Raw genomic sequence first — 17,981 nt, 5'->3', positions numbered from 1 at the left:
CCCTGGCTGTCCTGGAACTCACTTTGTAGACCAGGCTGGCCTCGAACTCAGAAATCTGCCTGTCTCTGCCTCCCGAGTGCTGGGATTAAAGGCGTGTGCCACCACACCCGGCTTTCAACTGAGAATTTTTAATTCCTACTTCCCTTTAGGATTTGTAGGCCTGAAAATGTGGCTCAGATCTTCTAATGAGAGAATGTGTGATTCCTCCCACCTTGTTTTTTCTATTTCCAATCAAGTATTTATCTTTTTTTTTTTTTAGTTTAGCTTTTACTTTTTAATTTATTTTTTTATTGGATATTTTATTTACATTCATTTTTATTATTAGATATTTTCTTTATTTACATTTCAAATGTTATCCCTTTCCTGGTCTCTCCTCTGAGAACCCCCTATCCCTTTCCCACTCCCCCTGCTCATCAACCCACCCACTCCTGCTTCCTGACCCTGGCATTCCCCTACACTGGGTCATTGAGCCTTCACAGGACCTAGGGCCTCTCCTCCCATTGATGACTGACTAGGCCATCCTCTGCTACATATTTAGCTAGAGCCACAAGTTGACCATGTGCTTTCTTTGATTGGTTTAGTCCCAGGGAGCTCTGGAGTTACTGGTTATTTCATATTGTAGTTCCTCCTATGGGGCTGCAAACCCCTTCAGCTCCTTGGGTCCTTTCTCTAGCTCCTTCATTGGGGACCCTGTGCTCAGATGTTATCCCATTTCCTGTTTTCCCCTCCACAAATACCCTTTCCCACCTCCCCTCCCCTGCTTCTATGAGAGTGCTCCCCAACCCACCCACCCACTCCTGCCTCATCTCCCTAGCATTCCCGTACACTAGGGCATTGGGCATTCACAGGACCAAGGGCCTCCTCCCACTGATGCCAGGTAAGGCCATTCTCTGTTATATATGTGGATTCAACTATTTATCTTAAGGGCAATGCTAGAAGGCCTTTTTCATAATATACACAAATCTTTTTTTAACCATGCTAAGATAAAATATCAACATGGAAAAAAATGGAAACATTGGCTCATAGAGACAGAAATAAAGAGACTAGAATAGTAAAGGTAATGTGGTATCATCTAACCATTACAGGTAACCAGGAAATACTATTGTATAATAATACTTTAACTTCAGAGTTTCATGTGTGGGATATTTGCTCCCAGTGTAGTACTACTGAAGGTAGTAGAAAGCTAGGACATCATACCTAGCTTAAAGCTAGCAGATTACGTCTTGAGAAAATAGATGGTTATATCAGACTGAATCTCCTGCTTTCTTTTTCAATGTTAGCTCTCTTAAACCCACTTCTACATGTACTACATACAACTGACATTCTGGATATGGTCAGAATATCCTCATTAGGAACCGACCAGAGGATGTTTCCTGATCTTGGACATACAGCTTCAGGTATTCTGTTACAAGAAACAAAATGGACAGGACAGTACATAATAATTGCAAAGAGTAGCAATGCTGAAGAGAAGGTGGTAGAGAATCTACAGAATTGGCTCATAGAATATTCCTAAGCAGGAAGACAGGTGGAAACCTGACAGAAGCACTATGCACACACAATGAAAAAGACATCATCAATTGGTGAGCAAGAATAATTTTCCAAATGTAAACTCACAACTTTAGATGTGAGGTAATACAACCAATCTCTATTCAGACTAAAATCAAGCAAGCATTCTACAAAATTCCTTTATTAAAGTTCACAGGCCAAATTATTTAAGTACAGCAAGGATAAGAATAGAATTTTATTTTGACCTTGTGCACTGTTAACTCTCATTGACAACTCTTAATTAACTCTATTCTCACATCTTGGTAATTTATATAAAACATGACTAGCATAAACCATAGGAATTTCCTACCAACTAAATTAGTAGATATCCATGAAAGTAAGTTAGAAAACTATAAAATATCTTCTTAGAATGAAAATTCCAATCTGGATACTTTATTTTGGGGATACCAATATTCTCCAGACCAAGTTTTATCATGGTACCATAAAGATAAAGCACTTCAATGTATCACTATGACTAAGACTCACTGAATTCTATTTATTACAGTATCTAATTTATATTAATTGACCCATAAATATTTTTAACGACTATATATGGAAGTAGGAAAATCCGCTGACTATAATAATTAGGGATATATGTTTTGCTATAGATTATTAGTATTTGTGAAAAGTTTTCTCTGTGAAAAAAAAATTTTAGACAGCATAGTAGTGCTTGTCTTAAATCCCAGCACTGGAGCCAGAGGCAAGTGGATCTCTGTGAGTTCAAGGCCAGCCTGGTCTATAGAGCAAGTTCCAGAAAAGCCAGGACTGATACACAGAGAAACCCTGTCTTAAGAAACCAAAAGGAAAAAGAAGTTCTTCAGAATGAAACAAGATTTCTCAGCAGGTCAAAGCAGTTCCTGTGAAAGTCTGAAGATCTGAGTTCAATCCCCGACCCCACAGTGGAAGAAAAGACTGACTCCACTCCATAGAGTTCTGACTTGCTATAGGGGACCTGAAACCCTCTACCTGACTACACAGGCACCTGCATACATACAAATAACTCATTCTACCACTGCCACATAATTAAATATGAAAGAACTTTGAAATTGGTAATTGTTGGAAAGAGAGATTAGGAATGCAATTAAGATTGTTTCTCTTGCAGAAGTTCCATACTCAGGTTCCAGCACCCACACAGTGGCTTACAAATACCATTAATTCCAGTCCCAGGGAAGCTAACACTTCATTCTGATCTCCTTGGGTAACAGACATGCACAAAACTCACATATATAGATTTAGGCAAAACAGTCATATACATAAAATTAAATAAAAATAATCTAAAGTATTTGATTAAAAATTAATGACTTTTACAGTAACACCAAATTATTATCTTCTCAGAATTGGTGGTCATTTATAAAGAGCGGTTGAAGTTGCTATGTGTTACATAAATATAGAAAAATACTCTTGGAGGATTGGAGGAAGAACTGAGTAGATGTGTGAGACAGTAAAAGCATTAAAATTTAAATGCATTCAAACAAACAACTGACTTAGAGTATATCAAAGCATTCATGTGGATACACTGTGATTCTACATTCTTTCAAAATGTAAAAAGCTATTCACAGATCAGCCTAAAGAAGACTTTGTATTTTAGACCTAAAATACAAAGGTCTAAATTCACATGAAGAATATACATGAAAAAAGTTAAAACAAACAGTAATATGTAATTCAGTCCAAAATTATATATTTTTCAGATATTTGTATTCAGAGGGAAAACTATAGCATCCTTAGAATGTGGTACTGAAATGGAAAATCTGTGTTAAGCAATCAAGCTTTGAAAGTATTTCTGTACACATTCAAGAACTTTAACAGAACTCTCAATGATAATTGCAACAACAGTGGGAATTTTCAACACTAATACTACTAAATTTTTAGAATGTGTTTATTATTCATTTATGTCCCTATGTGCACATGTGATAGTATGTGTGAGCATATATGTGGAGGCTGGAGTACAGCTAAACAGTACTGGCTTTCCTTACTCTACGTGAACTTAGGTTTCCAGAATGGAAGAACAAGCATCTTTACCTGCTGAGCCATCTCCCTAGCATTAACTACCAAGTATCTTTTTCTAGTAAACATTGACAGTCACAAGACACAGAAAACAAGTCTTCAAATATTATTACCAAATTTCTTTCTAGACCTATAGATGTAGTTATATTTCAAAAATACTCTAATAGCTGTATCTTAGTCAATTAAAAATACTAGAATTTAAAACAAACTTGCAAAATTCTTACATTTATGAATACCTGGTAGTTAAGGTTACAGAAATACCACTATTTAGAAAAAATTCAGTAACTTATCCATCCTATATATTGTTATTTTTGAGGATTTCTTGTAGGAGTCAAAGTCATAGAACTTCTTTTAAAACCAAGTCTTTTTCGGGCTGGTGAGATGGCTCAGTGGGTAAGAGCACCCGACTGCTCTTCCAAAGGTCCCGAGTTCAAATCCCAGCGACCACATGGTGGCTCATAACCATCCGTAACGAGATCTGACGACCTGTTCTGGAGTGTCTGAAGACAGCTACAGTGTACTTACATATAATAAATAAATAAATAAAGCTTTAAAAAATAAAATAAAATAAAATAAAATAAAACCAAGTCTTTTTCTAAAAATCTAGTGGTGGATCAATCTAAAAAAGGCTTTATTAGCTCAAGGGCTCTAACAAATCTGCTTTACCTCTGACTCAAGTCATATTGTAACCCAACAGAATTCCAAATAAGAAACCTTACTTAACTTTTATAAACAAAAATAATCTCCTTTGAATCTTTACAAGACTATTACCTTCTTGATGGCAATGCGTATATTCTCTTATAAGGACAGATATACCAGGTTCCCAGTATAATTCAAGATAGCATTGCATCCAAGGGAGACTCATAAACCACTGTCTTAAATTTCATAATGGTGATCAATCGTTATTTGTGGTATCTGAAATTTCATATTACTACATCTCTTAAAAAAAAGAACAATAAGCTACTGCAATTTTGAATGCTGTCATGTCAATATAAACAGAATTACCTCTTCATCAAAACCAGAAGACACCAACTTACCCTATCATGAAGAGTCCATCCTACATATTTCAGGTAACTGTCATTTAGGAAGGCATCGCTATACATTTTCATCCATACTCCAATTTCTTCAATACAGATGGCTCGAATTTCAGCAATTGCATCACTGGATGAGGCAGAGGAAGACAAACCTCTTAATTATTCAGAAACCTGGAAGGTATTCCAACTACTTTTCAACAAATGTAAATTATACTCTTTCCTTTCTTGAGACAGGGTCTCAAGTCATGAAATCTAGACTTTAAATCACTCTGTAGCTGAGGATGACTCTGAACCTTTGATCCTCATGTGATCACTTTCCAAATGCAGGGATAACATGCAAGAGCTGTGATTACAAGCAGTTTTACTCAGTGCTGGAGACTGAAAGTTAGGAAAGCTCTGTATTAACTGGGATACATTCCTTTAAATTTAAATATTATATTTATTCACTTTGCTTTTAGAGGGGCTGCACATATGCCATGGCGTAAGTGGGAAGGCCAGGAGAAAACAACAGTCAGTTTTCCTCCTCTAACAGATAGGTTACAGGGATTAATCTCAGGTGGCAGCCCTGTCCTCAAGTGATTCCCGTGAAGCACCTCACCATCCCAATGTAAATATTCTGAAAAATAAATATACTGTTTTATACCCACACTGCAAAAAGGTCTCTAACACAAATATCTTGTTTAATTTCGTTTTTATAAAAGCATAAATTATTGAATCTAAGGGTAACAAACACTAACATCCTTCCTGCATTGGTGCAGGAATGAATGACATTTCAGAGTTTTCAGACGTAACAACTACAGTTCTCTCTCCTGTTAAATCATCTGAGAAAACAACAATGTGGCAAGACAAGAGTTCTAAACTATTTCTAAACAACCACCAACCAGGATGGGCTTTTAATGATGAATAAGAATAATTTTTTGACCACCATAAATTAATTTAACAAGGCAAAATCATATAGCAGCCAATTATTTGGAGCTGCATAATAAAGGCTTCAGGAATGGTACCATCTGCCTTTTCTAGAGCACCGAGGTTTGACTTCCAACATCCATGAGCAAGTTTCACAACCACGTATAACTTTACAAATTTCACAGGATCGGAATGCTTCCTTCAGGCCTTAGTGGGCACTGCACTTGCCTGGTACACAAACACAGAGCCAGGTAAAATACGCCCAACACATAAAATAATAAAAAGTAAAAATATAAAATCATTTACAAAACTAAAACCCTTTGAGATATTTACTGAATTGTACGGAACTCTGTAGTTTAGCTTGTATTTCTATGAAACATATCTCATCACTTCATATCACAGGTCTTTCATCATTAGTTACTTTATGTTTTAGGCTGAACAGTGGAGAGTCATTCATATTAGTTAAAATAAAGAGGCAGAAAACTCATACATTTTAGAATTCTATCCATTTATCTCAAGGCATGCATTAATGTAGTTGTCCTGCAATGATTTTCCTACTCTAAGGTAATTTCTCAAAAAAATTAATTTTATCTTTTATTTCTTATCAGATTATTAGCTCTAACTTAAAACAAAACAAAACACATATGGGTACGGCACAGTAGCACAAGCCATCAATCTCAGACTCAATAGGCAAGGCAGGCAGATCCCTTTAAGTGTGGGGCGTGATCCATATAGTGAATTCCAGAGCAGCTAGGTCTACAGAGAAACCCTCCCTTCCCCTCCCCTCCCTCCCTCTCTCTCTCTCAAAAGAAAAGTGAAGAAAATAATATAAATACTAAATCTCTTGGCATTCAATCAAATTTTAAGGTTTCTTATTTATTATGTTTAATTTTAAGTAACTTTAATTCTTTAACATGGTATAATTAAAATTAAAATTATAAGTAAAATTCAGCTGTAACTTTGCATTAAGACACATCTCCATTATTTATTTTTTGCAACTTTCCTGCGACCACCAAGAGCTAAGGATTTTAGGTGTGTCATCATACTCAGATAAATTATTTGTCTGTCTCTTTCCTATTAGGTAAGGTCTCATTGTATTCTATGGGTCTCAACCTCATAACAATCTGGGCATCAGTTTCTAAAGTGCAGCAAAGCAGGTATTTAGGTGAGATCAAATTCAGGTCCCTCAGACTTGTGCACCACTCATATTGGTTGAGCCATCATCCCCTCACCCTTGCGTGGTGTTTTCAAAATATATCCACAAAAACATGCTAACGATCTCTCTGGTGGGTATTTGTTTATCTTTTCTTCACAATGAGTAACCTAAGTTACTGAGTAACCTAAGTGATGAATATAACATGGTCAAAATGAAAAGTTTTGATTCCAGAAACTAAGTCAAAAAAGACAATCTGAGAAATTTGTCATCTCTTAGATACTGAACTCTCCGTGGGAAACGTACTTGCCATATGGATAGCATTGAGGTACCCTTTGGGGTGTTCCACGGAATGTGTAACTTAGGCCTTCTGCTATCACTTATCTTAACTTAAGTTATCTTAGAAAAATACCTTCAAAATTAAAGCAGAGGACTGTAGTTTGAACAATGTCTCTAACTTTAAATTCACTTTGACATATAAATTAAAAATTAATTATAAATATTAACGAGGTAACCTGTGGTGTTTCAGTAGATATATGTATTGGATATCATTTAAATCAGACCATGCATAGATTGCAAATATTTACCATGTAAATAAAAAAGATTCAGAATACATCCTGTTCCTTCCCCTGCTCTTCTGCTGGCTTTCTTCTCCTCTGTCCTGCTCCTGCTTCTCTTTTTAGTGGTGGAGGCCTTCTTTAAATTTTTCAAAATGTTCTTATTAGGTACCCCAAACCTATAGCACCCCCAGCAATTTTGTGATTGGAGGCATACTGTTGTGTTTTATACAAATAAAAAGAGAAGGAAAATGTTTGGTGGATGTGCAGTCAAGTGTGGGGGAGCCTCTGTGGGCCCATGCTGAGACATCCCTTCTCCCTGAGGAGCCAGCCACATGATGGTATAGTAAAGAGTAGTTTATTCAGGGCATGGAGATGGAAGTTGATTGAGGAGGAAGGGGAAGAGAGGAGGAGGAAGAAGAGGAAGAGGAGGAGGAGGAGGTGGAGGTGGAAGAAGAGGAAGAAAAGGAAGAGGAGGGGAGGGAGGGAGGACACCAGCACACACAGGAGGAGCCAGGCCATAAGCACATGGAGAGAGGGGGGAGGGGAATGGGGAAGACGGGGGGGGGGCACTAGAGGACAGAGGAAGAGTAAAAATGAAAAAAGGGAGAGGAGGGCTAAGCTGCCCCTTTTATAGTGAGTCAGGCATACCTGGCTATTACCAGGTAACTGTGGGGCAGAGCCTAGACAAAATGCTAACACGTACAGCACCACAACCAACTGGAAATAATGTAAAATGTACAGTTATAGACAACAATCTAGCTAGGCCACCCCGTAATTCTTAATCTATACAAACTATGACATAATAATATCTGCTTTATAATGCTGTGTTTAGGGGTATCTTAATTAATAAGAATATTAATCATTAATCTAATAACAACTAGCTGTCGTGTTGTTGGGCCCAAAAATCAGTTCTCTTTAGTCGACGGAGTTCCAATGGATCAGCACCTACAGCACTGTGGTGACCCCATGCCTGTAATATAATACACATTATATATACTGATTATTCTTTTAAATTTAAGTGAAATGGCATTTCTTTAATGATTACAGAGATAAATAATTTAGTTAGAGTTTCTATTGCTCTGATAATACATGAACCAAAAGCAAATTTAGCAGCTTGTAGCATATCATCCAGGGAAGTCACAGCAGTCGGATGTGCTGCAGAGGCCATAGGAAAAAGTGTTGCTTACTGGCTTGCTCTACTTGCTTTCTTATACAACTCAAGACAACCTATCAAGGGGTAGCAGAGCCTTCTGCGGGATGGGCTTGCCCACATCAACCAAGAAAGTGTCCTAAAGATTTGCCTACAGGCAAAAGCAACAAAAGCATCTCTCAATTAAGATTTGTATTCCCAAGTGACTCTAAGCTTGTATCAATCAAGCTAGGTAGCACAGAAAAGATACCTAACAAAACAAGTAGTGGGAGTGGGTGGGTAGGGGAGCGGGGGGGGGGGGGGGGATAGGGAACTTTCGGGATAGCATTTGTAATGTAAATAAAGAAAATAATAATAAAAAAAAGAAAAAAAAAGAAATATATATAAAAAATAAAAGCAATAAATAATCTCTCTCTCCAAAAAACAAAAAAACAAAAAAAAAAAAAACAAAAAAACTTTTCTGTCCTCTAGGAGCTAATATTATACTTTAGTACACAGGGAATAACATGGTACACTAGTTGTTTCAAATCTTGAGTTGATTACAACCGTTGATATAAAAATATTTTTCAGAGCCCTTACTTTTCATACTAAAAGTATTTTGTATGTACAATCTCTACTTCTAATAACTCCATCTCATTAAGACTGGTATTCTAAAGAATCTGATAGCAAAAATGTAAATATTAAACTAAAAATCAAAAAAGTTAAGACATGATGAAAAATAATAACAAAAATTTTAACACAAGATTAATTTTCAATAGCATTTTGGCACTGGGATCTTGAACAGCAAAATGAATTAAGGATAACCTATACTTGATAACTTAAAGAAAACCACCTATAAAAGTACAAATCTGCTAAAATTATATTAATCTTTTGTTTTATTTCAATTTTATATTATAAATTGATCATGTTGGTTTCTATGGGAAAAAACTTCACTAACTAATTGTACTAATAATCTGAGTGTGGGGAAGACATAGGGCTTTAAAACTAGATTTAGACTGCTTTCTTGACAAACAGGAACTTAATTATTTTCTGTTTACAATGAAACAAGAATGAACTCTAGTCAGTTAGAAACAAAGGTTCTTGAAATGCACTGATAGCAACTTTTCCTGTAACTAGATTAAACTTAAGTTATTGCAATTCAAAATCTGAGGGAAAAACCAGTAGTTTAGTTGCTTATATAGGAGAAATTATAACAGCTCTAAAGTGAATAATTCTGTATGTTAAAAGGATCTATTACATCAAGTTCAGCACAAAATAAATTCCTATCTCAAACAATTCTATATAAAATTTTGCTCTAACAATTTTTTCCCTTAAAATACAGTAAGAAAAGATTAATTGTGTGAAGGTGTGTGTATTTGTGTGTGGGAGATACACAAAATGAACTCAGATGAATTTAAACATCTAATGAAATTGCTGACACATACACATACCATATTTTGTTATATACATTGTCAATAAGATTTTTAAATCGGGCTGGTGAGATGGCTCAGTGGTTAAGAGCGCCGACTGCTCTTACAAAGGTCCTGAGTTCAAATCCCAGCAACCACATGATGGCTCACAACCATCCATAATGAAATCTGATGCCCTCTTCTGGAGTGTCTGAAGACCACTACAGTGTACTTACATATAATAAAATAAATAAATATTTAAAAAAAAAAAAAAGATTTTTAAATCACAGAAAGTGACTCACAGTAAGACCTGAAAATGAAATTTTAAGTAGAAAGGGAGGTTAATGCTATTCAAGGACATCATGCTAAGAGGAATTATAGAAGACTTCTGAAAAAGCACTCTATGAGAACCTGTTTGAAAACTAAGTTCAACTATTATAATTTCAGCCAAACAAATTATTTTAAATGTGTTGCAATATCACATTTTTAGGACTATGGACATGGCTATGTAGCAGATGTTTTCTTAACACTGGAATAAGTTTCCAGGGAGAAAAAAGCAGTAAGTTTATAAAATTTGATAACATGCTATACCTCATTTTTGTTGCACTATGCATTAGTAAAAAAAAAAAAAGTGACAACACCTAGAAAAATCCAATGACTCTATCTAAAGAGTCTACTAAGAAACACAGACCTAGTGGTGTACTCCTTTAAATATACCAGTTAGTAGACTGAGGCAGGAAGATCAATCAATGTTCCTGAGCTTCAAGGCAGATGAGGTTTTAAAGCAAGGTTCTGCCTCAAAAATAAAATAAAAAACAAAAAACAGCAAAAAGAATACAGGCACATGTGACAGAGCCAAAACAATTTGTTCATATATTTTCACTTGGGGACCCCCCCCACCCCAGGGAATAGAATAAAAAGCACATATGCAAAAATAAAAAGGTGCTGGATTTATGTAAGAATAACCAACAATCTCTAAGAAAGTGAAAAGGGATTAAAAGATTGGTCCATACTTATACATCTAAGAAGCAGAACTGTAAGCTGAAACAAGGTAACTTGAGAATATACACAGACAGAAGAAAAAAAGAACTGAGAATTTAGGCAGGCCAAGGTGAGTAAGGTTTATGCATCATGGTATCAGAATGGACAGTTGAAGAGAGAAAGTAGGAACTGGAGATCTGTCAACTCTTTAGCCATGTGCTAAAAGGTCAATATATATGAAAACCACTCTTAAAAAGAAAGAAAAGATGGAACAAATCCAGAGTTGGGAATATTTTGAATTTTGCATGTGTTAGTTGAACATTGGGGGAAATTAGTTGCAGAATAAATGCTACTTTTGCTCTTAGCAAAAAAATTTAAAATAACTTGTTTTCATTAAGAGTAAATATGAATTAAAATGAAAGTATCCAGCATATAAGAAAGAAAAGATCCACAAAAATTGTTATTAAAAATAAAAGAGGCATGAAATGACAACTGATCAAAAAGAGGAAAAAAAAACAATCCAAAAAATGAAAGAAATCATATAGAATATAAAACAAACTAGAAAAAAACTATTATATGAACAAAGTTCATATCTTAAAAAAGTTGTATATAAACATAATATCCAAAAGACCAGTGAAAAGAAAAAGCAAGATGAAGAAAATTATACTAAGAGTATCATAATAAAAGAACCAAGCTCCTGGTAAAAACAAAAAGACGGAAGTCTAAAAGGCAGCCAAACTAAAGAGCGAAATTAACTATAAATGTTGAACAAAAAAAAACCCAAACAATAGTAAACTTCTTAAGTATTATCAAGACAAACCAAAGACAGTTCTTTGAAAGGACTCAATTTTCCAAAAATGCTTATCTAAAATTCTACATAAAATGTCAAAATTGTCAAGGCAGTGGTGGCACACATCTTTAATCCCATCACTTGGGAGGCAGAGGCAGGCGGATTTCTGAGTTCCAGGACAGCCAGGGCTACATAGAGAAACCCTGTCTTGAAAAACAAAACAAAAACAAAAATGAAAAAATCAAAACAAACTAAAACAAAAAATAGAAAAGAGACTAAAGAAAAGGCCATTCAGAGACTGCCCCACCTAGGATTCATCCCATCTGCAGACACCAACTCCCCACACTATTGCTGATGCCAAAAAGGAGTTTAGTATGGCTGTTCCCTGAGAGATTCTACCAGTACCTGACCAACAGTGATGCAGATAAAGCCAACCATCAGAATGAGACTGCAGACCCTAATGGAAGAGATAAAGAAGCTAAAGGGGATTGCAACCCTATAGGATGAATAATATCAGGTAACTGGGCCACCCAGAGGTTCCAGGAACTAAACCACCAATGAAAGAGTATACATGGAAGGAGCCATAGCTACAGACACATAAGTAGCAGAGGATGGCCTTATCTGACATCAGTGGGAGGGATGACGTTCTTGGTCCTATGGAGGTTTGATGCCCCAACATAGGAGGATGCTAGAGCAGTGAGGTGGGGATGGGTGAGTGGGTGGAGGAGCACTCCCACAGAGGCAAAGGTGAGGGGTGAGAGAGGAGATGGGATAGGAGTTTGTGGAGGGGTAATCCACAAGTGGGATATCATTTCAAAAGTAAATGAATAAAATGATTAATAAAAAGGGTATCAAAACTGTTAACAAGATGTTACATTAAAGATGGCATAGTTTTTTTCTCTCTTACCTCCTATATACACTGATAATTTAACACTATCATAGGGTAATAAGAATATGGATAAAATATACATGAAAACAATAGCAAAACGGACTAAAAAGGTACACTTTAACAAAACTACTTTTACAAATTTAAGAGAGATTAATGAGATATAATCTCTAATAATTTATGATTCATATTGAAATCCAAATTAGCCAGGCAGTGGTGGCGCACGCCTTTAATCCTAGCACTCAGGAGGTAGAGGCAGGCGGATTTCTGAGTTCCAAGCCAGCCTGGCCAACAGAATGAGCTCCAGGACAGCCAGGGCTATACAGAGAAACCCTGTTTCGAAAAACAAACAAATCCAAAACCAAAAGAAAATAACTGATTTTTAGATTGCATAAAAGATCAAATATATGCTGTTTATTAGAGACATACTAAAAGACATAAAAAGTTTGAAAGATGATAACAAAGAAAAAGAAAGTTAGAGAGGGTACTTTGTTGTGGGGGAAAAAAAGAGCAACTTAAGAGGCATTTCATGACAAAAAAATGAACAGGAAAGTAACAGTATAGTACATTTTTACAGGTACATGGAATGCTATAAACTAGAGGGCAATGGCAGAAAAATCAGAATACCTACAATGTTCAGAAGTTAGGCTAGTTTAACCCAACACAAATCAAAGAAATCATTAATAAAAATTTGCCCATTAAAGCATTGTCTGGGAGAATATTTCTCAGATGAAACAGAGAAAGAGAATATAAAACAGAATAAAAAACAGAAATTTAAAACAAAGATATTTAAAGGCAGAAAGAGAATATAAAATCTGTAAAATTAGTAAGTTTATATAGAAAAAAATTACTGAATATAATCCACTAGAACCAAAGAAGATATGAGACAATAGGCAGAAATCAATAAAATGAAACGTAAAGTTAATCAAACCCTATAGCCATTTGACAGCAAGACAGATTACATCTTCAATTAGACTGACCAAAACAAAGAGGACACATATTACCAAACTGAGCTTGAGTAAGGGAATGCCACTATCTTAGAGATATTAAAGAGATGAAAAAAAATATCAAGAGCACAAGTATAACTTTTAATTCTTACTTCACTGGCCTAAGAATATGGGCTATCAAATTTGACTTGACTGACATAAAATAAGAAAACCTTGGATCTGCTTGGAATACCTTCCCACATACAAAAACAATGCGATCTTTCATAAATTCATATAAAAAAACAATAAAGAAATGATCATTTCACAGTAGATTTTGAGTCTAGTATTCCAAATAATTTTTAGGTACAATTTGAATTTCTATGCTAACAGCTTAGATTGCTGCCTTGATCTACTGAAACATGGTAGAAAGACAGGCAGGGCAAAGGCAGAAGTTTTTAAGGAACTGAGGAACTGTCTTGAAGAGGACTATGGACCACTACTTCTTCCTCTTCTAGGGAACACAGACTTCTTCCTTCCTTTCTTTTCTATAGAGCCACAATATGAGCAGCACTAATATGTGGTCCTCAATATAGTACTTTCATTAGGGCCCATTACAAAAGAAAACCATGGACCATAACCAAAAACTTCTAAAATATGAGGCAAAATAAACTGTTCTTTGCAAGTTTATTATCACTGATAGTTTATGGCAGTAGTGAATTCATCCACTGCACACAAGAAAGTACATGTAAATGAGCTCACTAAAGTAGAAACAAATTCAAACCCACAGAATATGACAGCAAATGATAAACATAATCATCTAAAATTTTCTAATATGGAAAAACAAATTAGGAATAATTGTCGTGTCAAAAAAACCTTCATGCCAGGCATGGTGGTACACGCCTTTAATCCCAGCACTTGGGAGACAGAAGCAGGCTAATTTCTGAGTTCGAGGCCAGCCTGGTCTACAGAGTGAGTTCCAGGACAGCCAGGACTATACAGAGAAACCCTGTCTCGAAAAACAAAACAAAACAAAAAAAACCTTCATGACCTCAAAACAGAAATGAATCATATATGCATTGTTAAAATGCTGAACAAATTAAACTTTGAGAAATTTCTTATCCTATCAATTATATACATAAAACTTGTAGTTAGTAACATACTACTCAGTAATTTTATTTACAGATTTATTTTTGATTCACAATAATTATATACTTATCTGACATAATTCTCCATGTATATAAATATTTTATCTTAGTCAAATTCAGGGTGACTGACACATGTATTATCTTAAATATTTATTTAATTGTAAGAACATTCAATACCATGCATAGTGGCACACACCTGTAATTCTAGCTTGTTTGGAAGGCTAATAGAGGAAGATTACTAATTTAAGGCCAGCCTGAATTGTCCACCAAATACCTGTTCTTAAAAACAAACAATAAACAAACAAAACATTAAAAACCCCCAAAATATTCCTGGGGGGCATTTTCAAACATATAATCCTTACCTACATTCATTATACTATGCAATGTATACTAAGACTTTCTTTGTACTATCACAGTATACAATCTATTTCTGTCTTTCTCCCTGCTACTTTGACCATTAGGTAATAACCAGTATTTTCTTTATGACATTAATATTTAAATCAACTGCAAATAAGAGCAACATAATGCAGTATTCTTTCTGTGGCTTGTTAATTTGACGTTCCTTGCCTCTGTAATGAATCATCTTAATTAGGTTAATTAACATGGAATGATCCACTTTAAAGGAGGGCAGGACTATTCCTTGGACTTGGGTTCTGGACTGCATAAAAAGGAGAAAAGCCACAGAATGCTCAGCCATAAATAAGCTATATATATTACACCACTTAACCCTACATCTCAGGGACCACCATGAAAAAGGAGGCAGTAAGACTGTAAGAACCAAAAATCCAGGAAAAAGTGGAGAATTGGTATCTTCTGACCCTAACAACACAGCTGTGAGCATTACCTCACAGCAGCTGTGGTTGACTTCATGAGAACAGCACCAGATGGATCAAGCCTGGCAAAAGCTCCCACACCTAGGTGATAACTATCAACAGTTGTTAGCGGCTAGGGAAAGCAGAATGTTTTCACTGAGAAAACACTGGCAAGTAGACAATATGCCAGTAGATGGCTCTATCATTAATGTACAGTAAAGACAAATTAAATTCTGTGGATTACTTTTTAAAACAAGAAATAGGGAGGGTAGGAAAGGGATCTAAGAGTAGTTGGGGGCGGTAAACTGGTGCAAAGTGCATTGTATAACTTATATTAAATTCTCAAAGTATTCATAATAATATTGTATTTGAGAAAAATATTGTCAGTGGTTGAGGTGACTCATCCCTTTATTCCCAGCACTCAGATTGCAGAGGCAGGAGAATCTATGTGAGTTCCAGGTCAGTCTGGTCTATACCTGAATTAAAGGGCAACCAGTGCTACATGGGGAGACCATGCCTCAAACACACAAAGGAGAGCAAAACCATGCACCTTAAAGTTGAAAATGGGGTAGAAAGCCAGATAAGTACAAGCAATCATTATCGTTATCTTTCTGACAGACCACACAATTTGAAACTGTTTTAAACTCATGCTGCCTTGAGTTTCAACCATAATGTAATGTATCCTTAGCCGAAAAAACAAAAACAATAAAAACCACAAATCTTTCTGACATAAATTACTTTCAGCATAATTTATTACAGCAATAGAAAAGTAACTAAGATGCTTCTGTTGATTCCAAATCCTGGGTACTAAGAATGTTACTATTCTAAACAAGTTACCTTTTTGACATAATGTGGTAGTTTAAATATGTTTGGCCCTGGGTGTGTCACTATTACGAGGTGTGGCCTTATTGGAGGAGGTGTGGCCTTGTTAGCAAGTTCCAGGACAGCCAAGCTTAGGCAGTGAGAAGTTGGAAAACAGAAAGCTGGTAATAATGTAATAGAGCAAGGGGGGCATGTTCTAGCTCCAGCAAGCAGCAATTCTGCAGCTTCAGCCATTGACTTTAGAGTCAAAACTAGAAGGGACTATTGGGAGGACTAGCAGTGATTAAGAAGAGCCCAGCATCACTGAGGTGAAATCTGGGAAGTGTTTTCTGAGAGAACATAGAAGCTGTGTTCCAGAGACAGCCAAGGTTGGTACTTTGTGGTGCAGTTGGGGCTTGGTAATGTGTAAGAGTCACTAAGGTGGTTCTGGTTTTGAAGCCATGAAGGAGTCTTGAAGAGCAGCTGAGGCTTGGCACTGTGGGAAGCCAGGGAAGACCATTGGTAAAAGTGCAGCCTCAGTTGCAGCTGATAGCCCAGGACTGAAAGAGTCATGCAAAGAAGTTAAGGCCTGGCACCATAGAGGGAGCCTATTGGTGAAGTCTAGTTGCAACAGAAGACCCCATTGTATTAACGATGCCAGCCCCATGGGCTAAGCACCAAGAACAGCAGCAGAGCCTAGAGTTCTACAGAGGGACAGAACTGGAAAAGTGACCTAGGGCCTTTTGAAAAGCCCAGGAGATCATGGCCTGATTCTAAACAATGAAAAGATAAGCTGTAAAGTAGAAGTAGCCTTGGATACCCCAAGATCTTAGAGATATCAGAGCTATGGTATACCTGCTGAGGAAAGCTGCTCACAGTGGAACAAGCCCCAAAGAAAGAAGTGTGTTGTCATCATTGATGCAGAAAGAAGCTGGACATCTGATGAGTGCTTTGACTTCACACATGAAAATGCAGTTTCAAGTTTACCCAGATTGTTCTCGGTCTTGCTTTTGTCCAGGATTTCCTCACTGTCATTTTGTTTTGTCTGTGATATTGGAGGTATGTGATGTGCTTTTCTTATCTTATTTTTATAAGGAATTACAGTTAAGAGATTTCATGAATGTTAAGAGACATTGAACTTTGGACTTTTAAAGTTGGACTAAGTATGTTTTGCACTATGCTATGCCTACTTATGGCCACCAAAAACTCATCATAGCCCTATGATAGCCAGGGAGTGTAATATGGTGGTTTGAATATGTTTGGCCCAGGAGTGGGACTATTAGCTGTGGTCTTGTTGAAGAGTGTGTGCCACTGTGGGTGTGGGTGTGGGTTTTTAGACCCTCCTCCTAGCTGCCTGAGGACAGTCTTCTCCAGACTTCCTTTGCCACAAGATGTAGAACTCTTGGCTTCTCCAATACCATGTCTACTTGGGTGCTAGCATACTTCTTGCCTTGGGGATAATGAACTGAACCTCTGAACCTATAAGCCAGCCCCAATTAAATGTCTTTTATAAAAGTTGCCTTGGTTATGGTGTCTCTTCACAGCTACCTTAGATATATACTCAGAAATGGGATTAATGCCAGGCGTCTTTTTCTTTTTCTTTTTCTGTTTTTTTAGGTTTTTCGAGACAGGGCTTCTCTGTGTAACCCTGGCTGTCCTGGAACTCACTTTGTAGACCAGGCTGGCCTCGAACTCAGAAATTAGCCTGCCTCTGTCTCCCGAGTGCTGGGATTAAAGGCGTGCGCCATCACGCCCGGCTTGTATACTGTTTTCTAATGGCCACATTAATTCACATTCTCATCAAGAGTTGCTTTTTCTCCAAACCCTTGCATTTTATATATATATATATATATGTAATTTTATAACAGCAAATCTACCTATCTGTGAACATTTGATAGGT

At 36.4% G+C, this 17,981-nt stretch overlaps 1 protein-coding gene across 9 annotated transcripts in view; it reads right to left on the bottom strand.

Moving 5' to 3' along the window:
- Positions 1 to 17,981, bottom strand: part of Stag1 (stromal antigen 1) — a 305,967-nt gene that overhangs the window by 108,981 nt on the left and 179,005 nt on the right. For all 9 annotated transcript variants that reach the window (XM_021207927.1, XM_029543705.1, XM_029543700.1 and 6 more), the window contains one exon: positions 4,587 to 4,710. In XM_021207927.1, coding sequence (XP_021063586.1) covers positions 4,587 to 4,710 — 124 coding nt within the window. The remainder of the gene's footprint in view (positions 1 to 4,586; positions 4,711 to 17,981) is intronic.

This window comes from Mus pahari, chromosome 10, assembly GCF_900095145.1.
Source record: "Mus pahari chromosome 10, PAHARI_EIJ_v1.1, whole genome shotgun sequence".
NCBI classification, from domain to species: Eukaryota; Metazoa; Chordata; class Mammalia; order Rodentia; family Muridae; genus Mus; species Mus pahari.
The sequence above is the reverse complement of the archived record's forward strand: the minus strand, read 5'-3'. Positions and strand labels throughout refer to the sequence as shown.